The 22,988-nt window shown below is 35.1% G+C and overlaps 1 protein-coding gene across 7 annotated transcripts in view; it reads left to right on the top strand.

Annotated features, from left to right (window-relative positions):
* Positions 1-22,988, top strand: part of LOC136348342 (netrin receptor UNC5B-like) — a 256,866-nt gene that overhangs the window by 214,903 nt on the left and 18,975 nt on the right. For 6 of the 7 annotated variants that reach the window (XM_066299091.1, XM_066299081.1, XM_066299100.1 and 3 more), the window contains 3 exons: positions 2,789-2,965; positions 4,841-4,885; positions 6,751-6,939. In XM_066299091.1, the coding sequence (XP_066155188.1) occupies positions 2,789-2,965; positions 4,841-4,885; positions 6,751-6,939 (411 nt within the window). The remainder of the gene's footprint in view (positions 1-2,788; positions 2,966-4,840; positions 4,886-6,750; positions 6,940-22,988) is intronic. The other variant, XM_066299130.1, reaches the window with a different exon arrangement.

Below are 22,988 nucleotides of genomic sequence, written 5' to 3'. Positions count from 1 at the left end.
TTGGTCTTGTATGGATTCCCAAAGCTCATTTTTGTTATAGACATTAATTTGCTTTATTTATCGTTTTACATGCTCCCATAAGTGTTCAATCGGATTTAGGTCTGGTGATTGAGACGGCCACTTTAAAACATTAATGGCATTTTCCAGAAACCAATCCTTCACCAGTCTTGACGAATGTTTCGGATCATTATCCTGTGATCATTATCCACTATTAATGTACCTCTGAGCATTTAATCTATCATAAATGAAAACAAGAGGAGACTGACTACCATACTGGATGGCACCCCAAACCATGACACCTGGTGTTAAACCAGAATGACGCCTTTCCAAAAAGTTCAAATTTAATCGCTCTCCTCTGCGCCTTCTAACACGTAACCGTCCATCAGATCGCCATAATCAAAATCGGCTCTCATCATTGAACACGATTCTTCTCCACTCATCCACCCATTGCACTCTCTAGTTTCGTGATAATGGAAGCCGACACATAGGACGATATGAATTTAGTCCAAAACTTCGAATTCTGCGATACATCGTACTAAGGGAGACCCTTCAATTTAGGGTGGCCACCCAGTTAGCACCAAGAGACGGAATTGTTTCAAACGGGGCGCCTGTCGCTGAACGACGAAGTCGCCGGTCTTCGCGTCGGTTCGTCATTCTTGGACGGCCACTACCACGATGATGATTTACTGACCCTTCGTTAGACCAATCTCTCCAAGCTCTTAGCACTGTTGATGCGTTTCGATCCAATCTACGTGCAATTTCGCGGAAAGGTAAACCTGCCTCATGCATACCAACAATTCTTCTCCTTTCAAAGGGAGTTAACTGTTGATAAACTGCGTTTTGGCGTACACGAGGCATTTTGCACTACCACACATCCAATATGGTACTAACAATAATACCTTTATCGCTGTCCGCCTGTAAAAATATATTTGCAAAAAGAACGATCGTCACAGATAAAAAAGTAAAGAAAAACTTCATATCGCATTAAAATACGAACTTGAAATTTTTATCATTTTTTTCTCTTTACAAGTCTAAAATCATACCAAAATTTCAAATACATACAATGCGTCCTTCTTGGTGTGGCGGTTTTTTTGAAACTCAGTGTATTTTGGACACAGCGTCTTCGCTAATTTGTGAATTTCTTGCAATAACATTTTTTTTTAAACCTTGTTGATCCAATTCCACAATCTTTTTGCGCAAGTCCTCTGAGAAATACTTATTCTTACCCATCTTTGCAGATGTTTAGAACACAAAATGAGAAAACTGTAGCAACTATCGGCTCAAAACAACTAATAATGTTTATGTTTCCATACTTTTGTCCGAGGTGTAAACAATATTTATAACAAAAAAAGAGATATCGGCCTCCCAAAAATGTAAACATATTTAAAAAACCTTCTGTCAATAAAAACCTACAATATAATAATACAATTAAATGAACCGATGTTCATAGTAACAAATACAGTACAAAATAAAAATCTTTCCGTACTTTTGTCCGCAAGTGTGTATAGAAAATGCTATATAATAAATATGTAGAAATCGGAAAGGACCATTTTCAACATCTATTATATTATTAAATTAAGTTTGATAATTTATTTAATTGTTATTAAGTCAATTTTGCCCAAGCCATGTTAATAGCAAACCCGTTTATTTTCAAAACGGTTATTTCTACAGACACTTTCTCAGAGTACCTTTTTTCAATAGAAGTAAACGTGCAATAAGCCCATTGACATCAACCTAACATATAGCGTAGCGGAAAAAAGTTGGCGCCGATTATAATATAATGGAACCTTGTATTTGGCACCCTCTATCACTAGTAAAAAAATTAAGACAATATTTGGACCTTGCGTCATAAGAAAAAACCCATATACCAAATTTTGCCCGGTTCCAACATCTATCGGGAAATATTCAAAATTAAAAAAAAATTGAAAATAAAATTTCATCACCCTCTAGTTCTTAAACGAAGAAGTTGCGATTCAACGTTCATAGCAACTTTTTGTGATAAAAGCAGTTAAAAATTCATTCCCTGAAATATGCGCGTGTACTTAATCAACACCCTGTATTTCGCGGTCTTTACGTTGAAACATGTTAAATATTGAGAGTCTCTATTAAAATTAAAATTCCCATCACCCACTATGGCGAATCATCATGGATTTGTAAAAAAAATACCTTTAACCGCCTGCCATACCAATAGCTGTTAAGTTGAAGGAAATTACAAGACAAACGCCCCAGGAAACAGCGCCTATTTAACGGGTATTTAACTTGAAAGTACCTGCTTTTGCAAATTGAAATAATATCGCACGTTCATTAAAGTTTCCTCAAAGCATTTTGCTGAACCCATTAAGTTGCAGTCAAAGGTCACCAGCTTAAAGTGTTGTCTAATCAATTTGATCCGATTTTTACCAGACACTTAGAAGACAACAATGTTTAAACCTGATTGATGGCTCGAACTTATTATTAAAACGATTTTCTCTCCGCTACAGCCTTAGCCATTAATTATTTTTCAATTATAATCTGACAGCGTTTAAGTAAAATGTTAATTGGAAATTACGAAATTTTAGTGTGTTACAGCCATAACGTTTAATCTGGGCGGGTAATCTCCGTCTTTGTAATTTATGCCTGTAAAAATCAACGGTGAGAACTCTGTTTTCCTATTATGCTGTGACAGGTAATAAATTTCGAAAATCCCTCGGATAGAGACTTGTCGACTAGAACGACCTAATAGTCTAATGAAGCAATCAAACATCTCTCATTGCGGTTCCTCTCATTAATTTTTATTTCGTTGTTTTAGTAAATGGGGGTTGGTCAGCTTGGGGGCCCTGGACGGACTGCAGGTGTCCAGGAGAGGTTTTGGCCACCGGGAAAACGTCCACTAGGGTGTGCAACAGCCCTCCTCCTAGCAATGGAGGATTGCCCTGCCATGGGCTGGCCGTGAAGAGAACAAAAGACTGCGTACTTTGTCCTCAAGGTAGGTCACCCTCCTCACCCCCGGGTTATTCACCATAGTTAGTGCGTACTAATACCTTAGCGCTAAGGAGTCGTCTTTGGCAGTTCCGTATGGTAATTGGTACTTTATTGTCACTTTGTACCCTCTAAAATGGGATTTGAGAATTCTGAAACAGATTTTAATATCTTGAAAAATCGTATGTAGAACATACACGGGGTCGTCTAATGAAAACTTGACCACCTGTTAACCCTGCGAAATAAGGACATTTCAGATTTTTTTTATTAATACGTGAAAACAGTTTTGGAGGAGGTCGAATTTGAACCTCAAACTTCACCCTTATACGTGTCGCAGCAACCCTGTTAAAATTTTGAAATAGCACAAGGGGTCATATGACACTTCAAATTCAAGGTCTTTAAAAACTCCATTCAGTGTTGGCGATTCAAAATTTATTCATTAGTTTATGAGAAAAATACATATATATTTTGTAAATCCTGCAAAAGAATCTCAGTTTGTCAGGCAATTTCCCATCAACAGGCCAGTTTTTCATCGTTTACGTGCAATTTAAATGGATTTGTATTGCAATGTTTACCAAATTCATACCTGTTTTTTTCAAAACCTAACCAATAAATTTTAAATCAATTACACCATTAAATGTCGTTTTTAAATACTTTGAATTTGAGATGTCATATGATTCCTCATGCCTATTAAAATTTTAAAGAATGACTGTAAATCCGTATAAAGATGAATTTTCCAGGTTGAATTTTATAAGTAAATTCGTTGCTCTTAAAAACTATTTTGAGAATTTTCCGGAAAGTCTTTATTTCCCAAGATTGAGGAGGAGGGGTCAATTTCATTGTTGTTGTATAGAAAGTGTATATGTGTATAAATGATGTAAAATAGATTTTCTAAACAAGGCATTGCACTGCCAGACAGACTATAGGAAAACCCACGTAAAATTCAGTACCTCCTAATATGATCTTCCCTGTTTTTAAATGCAAAATTAAACTAAATTAAAAATATGATAAAATTACTGACTTCTTGAAAATTGTTTAGAATGCTCAATAATTGCCGCGGTAAACTGAGAAAATTCCAAAAAGCACATAAATAAAATTCTCGATATGAGTTGTTGGTCCTTTTCAATTTCTCACTAAAAAGCTTTAAAATTTGAAGAGATTTTTGGAAATGTCGAAATCAGTCACTCAGTTTTAACAGAGGAAACATGTGTTGAAGTATAAATTAAAGGAAACAGGCAGATTTGATAACTTTTTAGAAAATCTTTTGAAAAATGTCTCGAAAAATTATTAACAAACATTTTTTACCCGTTTATTTAAACGTATGGGAAATCATCCAAGCAAAAACCATTTTTGAATAATATGCAGAAAGACCGGACCGAAGAGATTTAATTTAATTTTTTTTGTAAAACCGGCACGCCTCTGGGATAAAATTTCCGTTAAATTGGTATTCCACCTTTCACGCTTTGAATTCTAAATATGCCAGTGGCGTAGCCTTCATTTTAAATTAATTTATATGTAAATTAAATAAGATATTAACCTAAGATAATTAAGAAAGATAGACCACATTGTAGAGAGCACGTGAGCTTCCAATTTCTCAAATTTAACCGACCTCTATTCCCCTCAATTAACTTGAGCTTAAATTTGAAACAAATTCTCTTTGTATAAAGATTTATCTATTCCGATCCTCGAGTTAACAAATATTGATTATCCGAGTAATTTATGAGGGCCGAGCCCACCATTTTATCATAATTTGGAGAAACCCGCCTTGGGGGGTATGGCGTGACTCGAACTAGCCATCGACAAACTCCCATGCCCTATCAATCACTGATTGAACTTACCTCCTTTAATTGCTTTTAATGTCGGTTGTCCACTGCTTACGTAGAAGAGTTGGTCCTGGACACCGCCTACGACTATGATGACAATAACGGTAAGGGTGTAGGTTTGGCTTGATTTATTTGTTGGCATTATCGAAGATAAAGAACAAATTTTGCGTTCACTTGTTGGGTTTTGTGAATGCACCTTAATTTGTGTTTAGGCTAAGTTTACAGTCCACTACATCACTCTGAACACACTACACACAAGGTAAATATACCCTTATTTTGATTTATCGTAGATACTAAGTGGTTTGATTTTTGAGGTGGAAAATCATTAGGCATTTATAACTAGATAAAATAAGAAGTTGATGGTGAATGGATAAGAAATCACTGATTTATAATTGGTTGTACAAATCTGTTTTTTATAAATTAACAAAGCACTTTGAGGAAATATTTTATTTATTTATCTCATCAGTCCTCATAATACTTTCACTTCTTCTTTATCTAAACCCTTCATTATAATTCTTCTTCAAAAAAGCCATAATTTTGCTCCTATAATTTCATCAAGAGCCTCTTGTCTATACCCCAAACACTAAGGGATACTAAAAGTCAAGGAGAATATTATTGTAACCCTACAATATTGTCCATTCTATTGAAGTTTCATATTTCATTAGTGTTAAAATAAACCATCTGCACTCTGATTCTCGACAAAAATTCATTCTTGAAATGGCGACTGTAATTTCTTAAAATGTTTTGTTTAAATGGAGAACACCGGAGGCGTAGAAGACAGGGAAACTTCATTTAAGCACTAGTCGGTTTTGAAATGAACCGTTGTCATATTTCTTAATTTCTTTAGTGATTTTGGTTAATATTTCTTATCTTAAAATGACTTTATATTAGTGAAACTAAAGGAAGCACGAAAAAAAGTATAATAAAAATTAAGAGAAAATTAAAATATGTACAGAGTTAGTTTTTATAATCTGACTAGTTGCTGCGAGTTTATTGTCCAAGCTAAGAAAAAGTTGTTTATAGATCGATGTATATTTCTATGACATGATATTAGAAAAAAACAAATGAAGATCAGAACCCGAAAAAATCAAGCGAAGTTAAGTTTTGTTTTTAAATAAGAACCCCTGTATATTAATGTATATTTGTATTCCGCCAATTTGTGCCTTTTCAAAAATATATAATATGTCGTGGTTTGCTCCAGCAGTTTTCGATATTTAATTCTTCTAAATTGAAATAGATCGAAAACTACAGGATCAAACCTTGTCATATTATATATTTTTGAAAAGAAAAAATTGACGAAATTCAAATATGCATTAATATACATAGATTTTTATTTAAAAATAAAATTTAACTTTACTTCATTTTTTCGAGTTCTGATGTTCATTTGTTTTTTTTCTTATATCATGACATAAAAATATGTCCATCTATAAACAACGTTTTCTTAGCTTCGACAATAAACTCGCAGCAACTTTTCACATTATAAAAACTAACCCTGTACAATGAGCTCCCAACAAAAAATAAAAAATATTAGGTATTGATGACGATTCATCAAAAACGAAACAAATTAATTTTTTTGTTAAAAATCAGTGGGAAATCTTGTATATCACAAAACGATTATATATTGTAATTCCCTCAAATTGTTTTCTTCCCTAATAGTACTGAAGCAAAAAAATGGACAAATGATAGAATCTTACACATCAAGGGTGTGAAGTGCATTATTATGTGGCGTTTCATTTAACATTCATACGCCTCATTATTGTTCTGTCAATTATTTTAGAAAAATGGAAAGAAAACGTAGAGTTATTCAACACATTCAATAATGGTGACTTAAAGCTAATCATGGGAAAAACGCGTTACATTTATCTTACTCAATCCTTGACACAGCTTTAAACCAATACATGAAAATTTTAATTTCCTTTTCGTGAATTTTTATGTGTATAGTAAATGACGTTTATTGATTTTCGTGTAGTGGAACCGGCACACTGGTCAGCCTGGTCTGAATGGTCAGACTGCAACGACGACTGCGTCAAAGTACGGAAACGTCAGTGCATTCCTGGAACCGGGATTACCAAGAAGAGTTGCACTGGAAAAGACATCCAGACCAATCAATGTTCATCCAATATGTGTCGCTCCACGGAGCTTACGCGGGTCACTGAAGGTAAGGCATAGTTCCAGAAAAAGGCAACAGATTATAAAAATGACCATATTATTATCCCATATATCAGATTAGATTATTTAAAAAAAGCATAGCGTTTAAGAGAAGAATGTCTGAGATAATAAGATTTTTTGGGACGTTCAATAGATGGTGTTGCATTCAAAGTGTTGTCAGTACTTTCATAGATGTCAGCACTTCGATGTCTATCAGTTGAATATTTAAAGCCTCCCCTCTTCTTACATCAATTTCCTTTTATACCAGTAGAGAATTCCTGTTTATTATTTACCTTTCTCAGCCCTATAAGATTTCTCGTCTCAGCGTCAAGTTTAAAAATGGCCTTAGCGCTGGGAAAAACGCAGCCGGTGTAGCTACAATTTTAAATCTAGCGACGCGTAGGCGCTAAACTAAATACAAATTAAACAGGGAGTTACTGGCATGGAAGGAAATACCCGGTTTCGACAGTGGAACGCCATCAGGCTGGTTGAAAATTAAAACAAATGCGACCGGAAAAACGTCCTTTTCGCCCTTAAAGCGCAGAGTCAATTAAAAAATTGGATTTATTGGGCTGAAAACTAAACTTTTTCGATAGAAAACCCGTATATGTTTGGAATTGCGACTCAAAATACTTTTATTCAAAAATTTCACTATCCTAAACTTTAACATTCAGTTAAAATCGCCACTCTTAGATTTAATAAACAGATAATTCCAACGTCTCTTAATAGGTCGAAAGTAAAGCCTCTAAGTTAGCTATGAAAATAAGCCAGAAAGTCGAAATAATTCTACGGCGCGTCTTTACTGCGCACCAGGTACTATTTGAAAAGTGGCTGCTTTGCGAACGTCAATAAGTGAAATTAGGCGCCGGCGCAGTTATTCTGCTTCCAGCATGTGTAGACATTATCATCAGCTGTTTAAGGCTTCATTTTTAGCAATTTAATTATTTTTATGTATTTCTCATTTATCTCCCTCCTTTAGATAATATCTGACACGAGAGTTTTTAAACTATTGATACATATTTTAAGGAATTCGCTGTAAATGGATCAGTTAGAAGTTAACGCTAAATTGAAAATTTTGTTTAATAATACCTACTTAATTAATGAATCACTAATTGAGTAAAACTCCGATTTTCCACAGTCAAAATTGTAATAACATCGAAATTGATAAAGTTAAAGGATGCCTATCATAACTAATATCAGTCCATTTGTAACGTAACTCGTTAACACTAATTAAGTTAATTATATGATATTAATGACAATGTCAAAAATATGTCGAAACAATATTAATGCGTGTTGAAATAAGTTACTAAAAAATTCCATTATTAGCACTAGACCAGACTATCCAAGAACACCTTCGATATATTTTTTTATCTGACTCTAGGGGAATAAACAAAGGCGACAATAGCCTGAACTAATCTGCACAGTGATGATAATTACAAATTTTTCTTGACAAAATAACTTATTAATTTTTAGTCGATTTTTGGAGTTTCGAAAGGATGACGTGATTGTGCCTTTAAAATTTACATTACTTAAACATCTTATAAAAATCAAAACGAAGCAATTTTTGTATCAGGTATGTCTAGTCCAATTTCTCTTTTCACCCTATATCAGTCCATGCTAAAATAATTTAGAATAGTTCACGTTCCATATCGCCAACGACGAAAGTAGTGGGTGTACCTGTGCAGTGATGGGAATTACAAGTTTTGTAGGCCAAAAAGTGGTCAAATATTGTTTCTTCAAAATTACACTTTTGAAACGTTTATTTTTGAAGCTATAGTCCGACCAAATATGCTGGATTGTCTAATTTAGTTACAGATATGTCTTTTTCCTTTCTTTTTAAAAAAATAAACTCTTTCACTCTTAATTCTCAAGTTTTATAATATGGAAAACAAAGCGATGCATTCTTAAAAACCTAACTGACAAATTAGATAAATCACAATTGAAAGTATCCAAAGTCACATTTTGGGTATGGATTGGAAAGGGAAAAATGTCTTTACAGAGTTGAAGGACAAGAAGAAGCCTCAGACCAAAACTTAAAGGTAATGAGAACGAAATTGAGAAGTTATAATCAGCTTATCGTAGAGATTTTCTCAATTTTCCTAGAGTGCTGATTATTTAAAATGCCATACAAAGGAGTTCTAAAGTTTTTTAATCCTGTACAAGTTTGCAGAAGGAAGTACTCTTAATTTGTCGCTGAAGCTACCCCCAATTTACATGCAGGATCTCTTTAATGTCAAATTTGAAAATATTAATAGTAGAAAATCCGATCTAGTGGACGCTAAAATAACTTGTGGTTTTTAGAAAATGCGTAACACCGATAGTTCCAAAAGTGCTCGACCTAACACTTAAAGAAAAAAAATAGGAAAATATTACTTTGTTTCTCAACATAGTCTCCTTTGATATTGATGCACTTGTTCCAACGAAGTTCAATGGCTTCTATATCCTATCCAGAATAGGACGCTTCGAATGTTTCAAAATAGATGTCAACCAGGGACTCCACCTCTTGATTATTAACAAATTTCTGTCCACCGAGCCATTTTTTCAAATGTGGAAATAGAAATTAATCTGAGGAGGCTAAATCTGCCGAATAGGGTGGGTGAGGAAAAATTTCGAAACTAAGTTGATTAATATTGGTCATCGCAATTACGGAAGTGTGGATTGGTGCGTTGTCTTGATGCAACAAGATTTTCTTTTTCGTCGAATGCGGTCGCTTTTTCCCAATTTCTCCGTTCAAACATTAAATTAAATTTGTATAATATTTGCGGTTTATTGTTTTTTCTTTAAACAGAGAGTTAAGGAAAATTATCCTAGGTATACCTCAAAATACTGACGCCATCAGCTTTCCTGCAAATGAAGCGGTTTTCGCCTTCTTTAGGATCGATTCTCACTTTTGAACTCATTGCTTTGGCTGCTCTTTCGTCTCAGGTGTGAAAGAATGGACCAATGTTCCATCTCTGGATATGAATCGACACAAAAACTTGGATCTATTGCTGCGAAACTTTGCCAAATGCTCCCTTGGAACGTCCTCACTGCGCTGTTTTTGTTCAATTGCGAGTAATAGCGGCGCCCATCTTGCGCACAGTTCTCTCATGTCCAATTGTTCATCAGCTCATCAAGCGAATGCGAGCTGGTCTGTCCTGTTATGAACGGATATGGATATAGTAAAATATATTCTCCAAAACGCTTAGGAATATGTAGCCAAAAAGTCAAAATTTTCTGCCCTGCGTTCAGGTACAGGTTTGTCATATCCAATTATTCGATCAAAATGTGATGTACAGGGTATCCACGCGAAAAGTCCCACTCTCCACTAACGTTTTAATACATTGAAATGGAAAAAAATGTCTTACAAAAAGTACTTGAAAGTTCATGTAGTTTAATCAAGATAGTCAACAGTTTTATATAGATTGTTTAATGGACGTTTGCCAACCCAATATTACAGTTTTTAAACAATTAAGCATTACTTTTTTTTACATATTTAAATTTTACGTTTCATTACGAAATATATATGTGGTCAGTAGTGGTCATTTATTTTATCATTATTATGAATTGTCTCAAAATAAAATTCAAGTTTATTACGTTTATAACCAATATTTTCTATAGAAAATATATACTGAAGAAGAAAGATACCAAATTTTGCCACTTTACTTAAAATATGAGAAAAATACTTCATATGGTATTTTTAATTTTTCAAATTTTCTAAACCCAAAAAATATTTTATTTTTGAGCCCAACACGAGTATGATTAATATTACTAATTAAAATTTAAATTATATTAAATTGAGTACAACGACAATAAGGCAGCATAAATTTATTTCTTTGCTTTTTGTTATGATTTCACAAATTTTGGTAAAAGTTCATTCACCATATGCAACACGTAATCGATATCTTTTTTCCAAATTTTGTAGGCATTTTGTTTAATCACTTTGAATGATGTGATTCATTACATTTTGGACTTTTCTTTTCATCGTATCTAATGTATTATTCAATTCTCTACTATATATCTTGTTTTTTAGGTATCCTCATAAAAAAATGTCCAACGTGATCAGGTCGGGGCTGTTTCGTGGCCATGGAATTGTTCCATATCTTCCTATCCATCTTTGATATTCCCGATTTTGGAAATCGCGCACTAGAAATGTGCTATATGGTGGCGTCCCATCTTGTTGCCAAATAATTTAATTACGCTTATCAAGGGATAAATTTTGATCGAAGTCAAAAAAATCTTCTTTTAAAAACCCATAAAACTTGATTCGTCATAGTGCTATCGAAAATAATCGGTCCAGTAATTTTATTGCTGATAATGCTACATCACTCATGAAAATTGGTTCTGTCTTGAAGCTTTATTTGTTTTATTAAATTTGGATTGCGATTGGACCAAGTGCGCACATTTTGTCTATTAAACACATTAGTTGTCGAAAATGTTGCTTCATATATTCATAATTAAAAAAAAAAAAAATTGTACTACCCCTCAAGCGGTTTAACTTGTAGTTAGAAAAGTTTAAACTGTTCTGAATATGAATATCTGTCAATTTTTGCACAGTTGTAAACTTGTACACTTTCATTTGGTTCTTTTTTAAAACTTTATGTAATAGTCTTCTAGATAGATTGATTTGGAGAGTTCTAATACACAAAAAGGTATTAGCGTTTTGCCTATAATAGTTTAGAATTCTCTGATTTCTTCTTTCATTAATTGGCACAATTCTTTATTGGTTTTTTAAAGATTTTGTTTCTTGCATTTTCTTTAAAAATTTTTTCAATGTCTTCCTTCTTGATGTATTCCTATTAGGATATCCAAGAGCATACTCCCGTTGGGCTAAAAAGTAATTTTTTTTAAAGTTTAGTATATAAGAAAAATAAAAAATATCTTTTGAAGCATTTTTATTCATATTTTAAGTGAATCGGCAAAATTTAGCGTCTTTCTTCTTCAGTATATACGATTTTTCATAGAAAATATTGGTTATAAATGCAATAAACTATTGAATTTGACTTTGAAACAATCCATAACGATGATAAAACAAATAACTACTACTGACCACATCAGTCATTTTCTTTTATAGCTAGTCAAGATATATTTGTAAAACACCACCATCGAACTACGTTGCACCGGAGTAAACTATTGAAATTGTATAAAAAATTTTAAGATTTGGGGTATGACCTATATGCATATATTGGGTTGGCACACGTTTATTAAACGCCCTGTGTAAAACTGTTGACTATCTTGAAAAAATACATGAACTTTCAAGCACTTTTTGTTAATTTTCTTTTCTATTTCAAGATATGAAAAGGTAGAGGGAGGGAGTCGCGTGGACGCTTTGTACGTACAGTACTTTTTACAATGCTTATCTGCCATTACAGTTTTGTGGATTTTCGCCAAAATGTCTGAAGCGATCGGATTTGGAGTGTCGTTGGGCCGACCACTGTGCTGTTCGTCTTGGCCGCTCGTACGACCGCTTTTAAGCTCTGCCACTCAATACTTTGCAGATGTTAGTGGAAAGCTCGACTCCCCTAAACTAGAATCTCACGCTGCGTTGATGTTGGATGGACAAAGACCTTTCTGCTGAAAGTATTGGATCACGTACCGTTGACAAATTTTCTCCTCGTTCGCAAGATCTCTTAAAGCGTTCATTAAAAACGTTTCCAAAAAAAAAAATAATCATCCAACGTAGGCACCCTCAAACTTCAGACGTAAACTTTTGGAGGTTAAGTCTTTGTAATAAACGCACATTTTCAACAAAAAATTGCCATCCACATGTCAGATCGGGTACTTCTGGGACTATCCTCGTAGAGGAGGTCAAAGAGGAAAGAGTACGGTGAATTATACATAAGCCGTTGGTACCTACCACCACACCATGAACACGCAAGCCTCGTATTTTTCAAAACAAAGAGGTCGCTTCGCTGTTCCCAAACAAAAATGCCCAACGTGGGGTCTCCGATAATTTTCATAAATGTGCAAATAGTGTAAATGCCGGGCATCTCTCACGGACTTCACGTTTGCACCCCGCGGAGTGCACGGTGCAACCTCCTGACCCTCAAGACCCGCAATAACGCTGGCACCGATTTTTAATTATTGGCTTTTCAGTGACAAAAATCGTCCATATCTCAGGACCATATTTTTTCGGTCAGTGACAAAATGTCCCTTTGATTTATTCGCAATAAGAATTACGGCTAAATGGCGTTTCGGATAAATGCCGGCATTGTTTTATGTGCCTCGATGGATGCTGTTTCCTTCGCTACGGAGTACAATAGATCCATTATTCCATACGTGACTTGTCATGTTTGCCGGATTTTCTCGCATTTTCGTCCACAAACAAACTGTTTTGAAGCGGAGCAACATGGGGGGAGGGCTCTAAAAAATATCAACGCGTGTACACACAACTCGGGAAATGATAAATGCATTTTTGCCTCGTCGACATGTAACCACTTATCGTAAATATTCGACCGCCACTGCAACAAAACCGATGTTAAATTCCTGTGTGCTTTTTCCACTACATCAAAATCCTTTATTCATAACCAGTTTTTCACCCTGTAGGGGTTTTCTTGCCATGCTAACACGAATACCGCACGAGGTTTGCAGACTCATTTCATGAAATACTGTCCGCGGCGTACGGACAAAACTCAAACCCACCACTGCAGGATGTGGGGGAGCGGGGTTGCGACCACTGTCTACTGGGCACCCATGCCCTGGATCGGAGAAAGCAGTTTTCTCCAAATATACAGGGTGTTTCATAACTACGTGTAAAAAATTTAAAGGCGTAATCCTCGACTGATTTTGAGTCAAAAATGTCTAATAAACATATGCCCGCAAATGCCTTGTTTCCAAGATACAGGGTGTTGACTGAAAGACGTTGAAAAAGGTTTTAAAGGTTTCTAAAGGTTTGGTGGTATTTACTAACTTGTTTATTGTTAGTTTTTCTTCTACTTTTGGGGTGATCTGAAGAGACTTGCCTATGCTGTCCCAATAAACACTCTAGATCAACTTCAGGAACGTATAATTACCGGATGTGAAACGATACGCAACACACCAGGAGTTTTCGAGAGAGTGAGACAATCTTTAGAAGAAGGATGGAAGTGTGCATTATGGGTAATGGCGGTCATTTTCAGCAATTCTTATAATTAATCATTAAAGCATTCTCCCAAAAAATTGTCTTTTCTAAAATTCAAACACCCAAATTGAGTCATTTTGGAAATAAAATCTCTTTTTCTTGTCACATTTCAACACCCTGTATCTTGGAAACAAGGCATTTGCGGACATATGTTTATTAGACATTTTTGACTCAAAATCAGTCGAGGATTACGCCTTTAAATTTTTTACACGTAGTTAGGAAACACCCTGTATATATATGTATATATGTAAAAGAAATACAGGGTGTCCCACAAGTGTTTCATTATATTTCAGTGGGTAATAGTACATTGAAAAATAATATGACTCCCTATATAAACCATATTCCAATAATGCTTCATTAAGAAGATACAGGGTGTTAAACTTTACTTAAAAAATCTAACTTTTATTGATATATTCAAAACCGTTTGAGATATGTAAGTGAAATTTGGCATGTTTTGAGAGTTAATGTAGACGCATTTATTTATGTAAAAGGGCTATTTTTCGTTTCTCCAGTGGCGTGCGTACGGACTCCTCTCAGCACATTTTTAAAGAAAAACATGGTGCGCCACTGCTTTTTATCAAAATAAAAATTATTTTTAGAAGTTTAATTTCATTTAGAAGAGAAATGCTCACTTGACTCTTTTTCGTCCGACGTATCGTTTGCCAGTAAAAAATTGAATACCGTCTATATGCACGATATTCTCTAAATGGTTTTAATAATATTAAGTTTGTTTTAAATATTATTTATTTGCTATAACATTATAGAAATTGTTCAAATTGGTGGCCATTTTGTTCAATACATAATTGACATATCTCAAACGGTTTTGAATATATCAATAAAAGTTAGATTTTTTAAGTAAAGTTTAACACCCTGTATCTTCTTAATGAAGCATTATTGGAATATGGTTTATATAGGGAGTCATATTATTTTTCAATGTACTATTACCCAATGAAATATAATGAAACACTTGTGGGACACCCTGTATATAGATTTTTTTTTAAGAAGGAGGGAAGCTAAAAAACTAGGAAAACTTTGAAATTAAGCTTAAGGATGTCTCGCTCGATTGCCTGGGGTTGATCGATCATCCATACCAGACACCTCTGTACTTTTACCTCCGTGCAACAATAACTCAACTAGACGGTTGTTGACGAAATATTTCATCCACTAGATATATGGCCGGCTCCCAAGTTAGACTGCTCATAAATTCTCATCTGCACATGCAGAAAATCCTTAATATCCCCGGGCTATTAGAATATCAGACCTGAAGACATGTTAACACCTTTCTATAAATACGACCGGATAAATATATTAGCATTCGTTGCCCAGTCCCGAATGTGGCAGAAGATCATAAATAAGCTTGTCACAATAAAGTGGATATAATGTTCGGTTAATGGCGACTCAAATAGTTCTCTTAGTTCATAAATTATTTCGTCAAAAGTTGCAAGTTTCCTTGAGTTTCCATCGTTCGACAGATTTGTTTATTCAAGGATTATAAGCCGCGATAACAGGGGGGTGTCACTGGGAATCACGTGTTTGCACACAACCGTGTCACCACCCCTGTTATTGAGCAAAAGCATTTTCGCACCCTCTGTGTGACCCTTTTGTATACGGGGCTCTTACTAACTATGCGACGCAAATTTAAGGGGAGGTTTTTCGAACTAAAACCCGAAAAAAAGAGTCCATAAACATCGAAATCGCTTCATTTCCGAAATACAGGGCGCTGAAAAAACATGGCGTTTTCGAAAGGGTTCGGCAGGCATTTAAAAGAAGCTCGATTGCGATTTTTCTGTATAGTTCCGACAGGCCAACCTCTTGGGCATGCCCCTGAAATTCCCATATGACCTCTGATAAATGTGAAAGAAACTGAATAATATGGCTATTATACGGGGTGGTCCTTCACGGTGTTCGGATATTTAAGCTGATTCTCTGAATTGTCCTAACACGAAAACGATATATAAACGTACGTCCTAAAATGAGTCATTTCCAAGATACAGGGTGCTAAGTAATATTAAGAAAAATAACGTATTTTTCTTCGTATTTTCAAAACGGTGAAAGATACTTTATTGTAACTCAGTAAAGTTAAGCAGTAATCTAAGCAGTACGTTTCCCTCGTACTTCAAAAAAATTCTGTAACTACACACATGCAAAAAGTATACGCGGTTAATTCTTATAAGGGAATGGGGAGTGGGCCACTGGTATCTTCTGACATTTTTTTGAAAAAAATATTTTATTTTCGTAATATTTAACTCCCTGTATCTCAGAATTTACTTATTTTAGGACATACATTTATATAAAATTTTCGTCTCAGATCAATCGAGAGAATCAGCTGCTTAGATATTGAAAGACCTTTAGGGACCACCTTATATATCGAACATTTAAATCGGCTTAAACAATTTCAAGAAATCATAAAAGGTACGTAGCACTTTGCTTCCGCCATTTATTCCCCGAAATTTGACTTTATTGTAAAAAAATGTTTTACATAAATGATCCAAAGTATTGTACCGATTTCTTCCTTCTTTCGGGCACGTCAAAAAAACTGGTTATCTTTTTAAACAATCCACAAATCGATCCAATTTTTCACTTATCAATGAGGCTAGAAGTTCCGATCAACCATGCCACGTGCGAGTGATCGGAACAATTGATAGTCAGAGGGAGCAAGGTCTGGAGAATACGGCGAACGGGGTAGGACTTCCTATTTTAATGTTTCCAAGCATGTCTTGACCACTTTCGCAACATGGGGTCGAGCATTGTCATGCTGCCAAATCACTTTATCGCGTCTGTCGATAATTGCGGTCGTCTGCCTTTTAATCCTCGAATTACTAATGATCATGAAAAATTCTTCTTCACTTTAACATGAATCTTCGTTAAACAATGCCTCGAACCATCTTGGAGAACCTTCTCTCGTCTACCCCTGTGTCGGTCTTCGACGTGAAAACCACCGTTCTTGAAATGTTAGAACCACTAACAACACGTTTTATCATTAATTGTTGCCTTACCATAAGTATTTGAGAGCATTGGATGTAACTTAGCCGCAGATTTCTTCATATCGAATCAGAAAATTAAAACCTTCCACAAATGACGAGAATTTGAATCATAAACTGAAATTTTCAATCAAAAGTAATTTTATGCTACAGACACAAATTGACTAATATTTCTGTGGGTTTATATTGACAGATGCCCAAATTTGCTGCACGATTTCTGTGATCTTTTCATTTCAATCACTACTTACTATGCTACTAAAGCTTTCTATAGAAAAACGACAGACGCTAAGTTACAAACCTTTTAAAATATTACATTTTTTTTTTATTTGAACACCCTGTATTTCGGCAATCAAATATTTCTGGACACACAACTGTTTTGGCTTATTCCGACCCTAGGAATATTCTCTTTTTGCGCCGTGTATTTAGGAAATATATACCTATACCTGGTCTAAATTGTCTAAAAAACAAAAAAAAAATGAATAACTATAGTTAAAGATTGCTTGTGAGTACAAAATCGAAAAAAAAAACTTCTTAGCAAAAACCAGGTTTTTTTACTGTTTAACGAAATAATTAACTGAATTAGTATTGCATTTTTACGAAATTCATGGTTATTTTTGCCAAAAACTAGTCGATAGATTTGAATCGCTTTACACCACTAAATGTAGTTTTTAAACTCCTTTAAAGATTTCATTTGACCCATTTTTCAATTTTTTAAAATTGGAACATTCTGTCCTGCAGATACCATATGCAACATTTCGTCAAATAAATAAACGTTACAAGATAGTATTTTTTGGCCTATTTAATGCTGCTTTCGAAACGAAAAAAATTGAAAAAAATGAGGTGAAGGAGAGGAGGTATACAGTTTAAAGCTACACAGAAAGCTACCCTGTATAGCAATTCTCCGTTGCCAAATTCCGAGACGTTTTTCATTAAATTATCTTCGTGTCCGGAAGCTGAAATATCAATGGAAAAATTAATATTGGCCGGATTATTAAGATATTCATTCATCGGGGATGTTTGACGCAGAGATTAAAGGAAGTTTAATCACAACCGCACGTCTAATCCCAGGGGATTACGGCTGGAATTGGGAATTTTTATTTTGAAATTTTAATATTCCCTTCAAAAGAAGGAAAAAGGGTCCTGGCCTATAATATAGGCTCGAGGAGAACGTTATTAATACTTTATTAGGATAAGATTTTGATTGCTTACCTTTCGGATTGAGGGGATGTTTATGTGATGCGGACGTTTCCCAATTTCCCTTTTTAAGTCTTCGTTTGAAGAGAGGCAGTTGTTCAAATATCGTTTCCACAGATAGTCCTGCATCTGACTGTTTAAGGATTTATAATTTGAAGTTTAAACGAAAATGAAAATAATCATTTAGTTCTATGGCTACGCCAATTTTAGGTAAACTCTAGTTCTCGGTATAGAGAAACAAAAGTCGCGATGGACCCTGAGGGAAATCATGGGCCTTCTTCAGTTGGTCTTCAGTTGTCTCTTAAAAGCTAATATTTGAGAAAATTATTTTTTACCTCATCTCCCAAAAAAAGTTACTACGCTAATTGAGTATTCAGTACATCCACAAAGATTTAAGAGTTCGATTCGATTGAAATCAGAGGCATACTGAGATTAAAAATAATATTCTTCTTAAAAAGAAACAAAATTTATTTAAAGAATATTTCATCTTCAAAGAGAGCACTGCTACGCCAATGAATAAAAAAAAATTGTTCTTAGGTTTAAAAATGAATGTAAATAATCACGGATGGAACTACTAAAGATTTTTTTTATCCCATTTCCCACCAGAGAGCAACTACGCGTATGAATCTCATGTAAATTCAAGTAATCTCAGATTTCAATATGAGCGCGAAAAACCTGTTTATATTTGATCGAAAACAAAGGTTTACTGGAGTTGAAGCTTCAATTATTCATTAAAATTGTCACTTAGAGGATTTTAACATTATCTCAGCTCCAATAAAAGAGCTGCTACGCCAGTGAGTTTCAAGAAAATTCGACATCTGAATGTTCAGTGTAAGAATAAAACTTCTTGGTTCAGTTTAATGAAAACTCGGAGCGTATGGGTGTTGAAGAGAAACTTTCTCTTAAAAATTCCCATTTAAGAAAATTACTGTTTTTTTTTAAAATACTTCACCTCTTGTGAAGGAGTCGTTACGCCAATGAGTTTCAAATGAATTCTAGTTCCGATTCTTTGAAAAGTTGTTATCTGATCTGATTGAAACAAGGGGTGTACGGGAGATGAAATGAACGTCGATAAATTTTAGGAAAATTCCAGCTTTAGGCGGTCCTCAGTTCAGTTCTGGAAAGGACTGGATGATTTTTTCCTAGTTGATATACAAAGTGGTATTTAAGTGCATGGCCAAACTTCAAGGAAAAGATTCTTTAAGTGACTTTCAGACGAGAAGTTCATATAGACATATGTAGATCATGTAATATTTCGTTTTCAAGATACAGATTATTACATTTTTTTAATCGTTACATATTTTAAAAAATCTAAATGTTAAAAAGGTGCACGCTAAGATGATATCGTACGTTGGTGCAGTTTTCAGTACCGTACGAAAAAAGTTTTTAAGAAACTGTCTGCCTCTTTTTACTAGCGGTGTGCACAGGGGTAAAGCCGAAAATGTAAAAAAATTAAAAAAAGTAAAACGCTTTATTAAAACTACACTTCGTACGCATATTTTTTAATAAAAAAATATTGAACAATAAGTATCACGAAACTCACAGTAGTTGCTGAAAATGTCCTCCTCCAACTCCAAGGCAAGCATCCGCTTGCCTGAATATCGATTGCCGAACACATTGAAATATTCCCGACGTATATCTTATGTGATTACATGAATCCTGCATACGTTGGAGTAATTCTTCTTCAGAGCTGACCAGAGTTCTATAAATGAATGACTTTACATGCCCTCAAAGGAAAAAATCTAACCGATTTAAGTCCTGTGACCTGGGCAGCTGTGAATGTGCTTAATGCGAAAAAAACATAAAAGTTTTTAAAAAGTCTCTAGCGTATAAATAGCAATGATAACCGTAAAAGATATTGCCAAATTTGAACAAAATCGGCTAAAAAATTTGTAGATTTTTGCAAAAAAAAAATCGAGTAAAAAAACTTGAGACCCTGTATCTGAAAACGAAGCATTATCGGACGAGTGTTTGCATAAACTTTTCGTCTTAAAATCACTCGAGGAGTCACAGCTTGAAGTTTGGGCATGTACTTAAACAGCACCCTGTATTTGAAGAGCTCCTTGGGTTTCGTACAACTCCTTCATTCCGTCTTCAGTTAAGAAACAATTAGCGGGTACACCCACCGCACAAAACAAATATTCTTTGACTTCGTTATGCTGCCTGAGCATGAAGTAGTGACCACATACGTTACGGCTTAAACTTGAGATAACCGAAATGATAAGGAAAAGCCGTTCTGGAATTAATCTATAGGCGGCACCTAAAGCGTGCGACACTTTATTACAACAGAACTATTACGAAGAAGTGGTACACACCTTCGGCCTGATTATCATTTAAAAACCATAATTCTATAACAGTGGGAGTTTTATAATTTCTCCTAATAGTTGGCGGTACTCGAAACCTTCAAAGAACTACTTACAAGTCTAGCCCACGCAGGAAATGTCTCTCGCTGGGTCTGATTTGATGTTTTCAGTTCGGGAAAATTGGAAGCCTCGGTGTAAAGGAGATATTCCATATCTGTAACGAGGTGTATGCTTAAAGGTGGCAATCACCGTTCGGATTTAACAAGCTCCTTTATAACCCCGAAGTCTGTAATTTCGGTCTCGTTATGTTATGTAAAAGTCCCACAAAAGGTTTTCGTTAAAAATGCAGAGACGCTGCTTCCCACAGTGACCTCAGCAAGTTTACCAAAAAGCCACGTTTAAAGCCCATTTATTCTTATTTTCTCGCCATGTCTCCGGGACAGATACAGGCCTATTTTTCGAGTGAGCGTTCGAAAGAGACAAATAGCTGGACGTGTTTGTCTTTCCGACGAGAAATTTATGAGAAAAAGGTCGATTGAGCTCGCGAGATTTCATACATAAAGTCAAAAGTCGATGGATGCAAATGAGCCATCGTCCTCACAGAAAACCCATCTAACATTTCACGAAAAACCCATATCGGAGATCCGGTCACGATACGACTTTGGAGTAATTTGTAATCGTAATGGGGGCGAATGGATTGCGCCTCGTAAACACTCGGTATGGGTCATGCTGCGAACGATAACGCTGTTATTAAATAGTTAATCGAACGGTCGTATATTGTTTTTAATGAAACGTGTTTCACGGTATGGGAACAGTTTGCCAGTTAATTTTAACTCGAAAAATCATGGGGGCTCGAACTCCACAAACCAACGGGAAAATTGCAACGAGACCTATTCATTAACGCAGAGCTGAATGTGTATTTACGCAACACTGGAAGTTTAAAAATGGGATTACATCAGATTAAATTATCGATATTTCATGCCGCAACTACCCTTTGTGGTTCACTCATTTTGCCCCGACATTATTTGAACAGTGCAGGACCTCTTCATGGATCATCATCCACAGATGTTCATGATCTATGCATCTCTACCGCTGTGCGTTCGAAGAGGAATTTCATAAAATATTAATTTTTCGGGGAATATTTCTAACAAACACGGCACACCACTGATTTTAATTTCGGTTTAAGCCATCAACGATAGAATTTTCCTGAAATTCATTCACATAGCAACGAATTTTTCGGAGATGAAACCACACCGCGTGTGTGCACCTGATTTTAACCAGATTGATCCATCAGTGACGTGGCAATTTGATTTTGGGAGGGCACAGGATTTCAAAAGTAACAGTTTCGTTTTCTAAGTATATTTAAATGATATTTCCTCGTCGGTTAACATCACGGTCCTCAGTTCAGCCAGATGCTTTGGGCTCAAACTTAAGAGCCAGCACGGGAATTTCCCCGAAACTCATTGGCGTAGGAGTTGATTTTGGAGAAGCGAGACATTTTCAGAAATAGCAGTTTCGTTCAATTATATAGAACAAAGGATTTTTTCACTGAACATCACCACCCCCTGGGACACTTCCGTGCAGCTTCAGCCTTATTCGATGATATAAGGATATTCACGCAATTCGTCCTTTGCTATTTTTGTTCGAAAATACGAAAGGCGTAGGAAAAAGCAACAAGAAGGGCAATATAAATAGGTGTAAAAATTTTTTCCCAATTTGGGGAAATAATGTACCGAAAATCGCAAAACAAATCACTGTGTCGTGTATGATTCAAGGATAAAAATTTCATCTCGGAAGGACTCATTTTTATACTTTTCGTTATAAAAATTTCAAGGACTAATGAGATTGATTTAAATACACACATCGGAAAAGTCTAGGCATATTTTTTAAAAATAATAAAACCGATAACAAATAATTCGAATTCTAGTGAATACTGTAGTATATTAGTGCAAGTTCTCACTCTGTATACATATTTCGATTGATTGAAAATATCTAAAAGTAAATAACAAATTTTCTCGCTGATATGAAAAAGTTAGAAATTTTGTACTTTGCTAAATTATCACGTTGATTCATTTTCATTTCTTCGATGCTAGCTGATGTTTAACAGCTGTTTTGAATATGCTTTACCATGAAAAAAACAACATTTAACTCTGAATGACATTAATCGAGCGGTAGACCTCTTTCAAGCTAGTTTGAGACAAATTGAAGTAGCTGAGCGCATGAGTTTTCCCAAAGTGTCAAATCAGTGGGTTTTTAGTGGCGCTTTAGGGATATTGGAACTTCGATCGAACAACGCCCAGGACGTGGACGCATTACAACTGCAGTTCAAGATCGATTTTACATTTTAACAGCCAGAAGGCAACATACCATTACGGCATCTGAATTGGTTGTAGACTTACATAGGAGGGCACCGTGTGCCTACAGATCAAGATACTGTTAGAAATCGTCTACAAGAACTCAATCTTCATAATCGACGACTACT

Source organism: Euwallacea fornicatus, chromosome 2 (assembly GCF_040115645.1).
Source record: "Euwallacea fornicatus isolate EFF26 chromosome 2, ASM4011564v1, whole genome shotgun sequence".
NCBI lineage: Eukaryota > Metazoa > Arthropoda > Insecta > Coleoptera > Curculionidae > Euwallacea > Euwallacea fornicatus.
The sequence above is the reverse complement of the archived record's forward strand: the minus strand, read 5'-3'. Positions and strand labels throughout refer to the sequence as shown.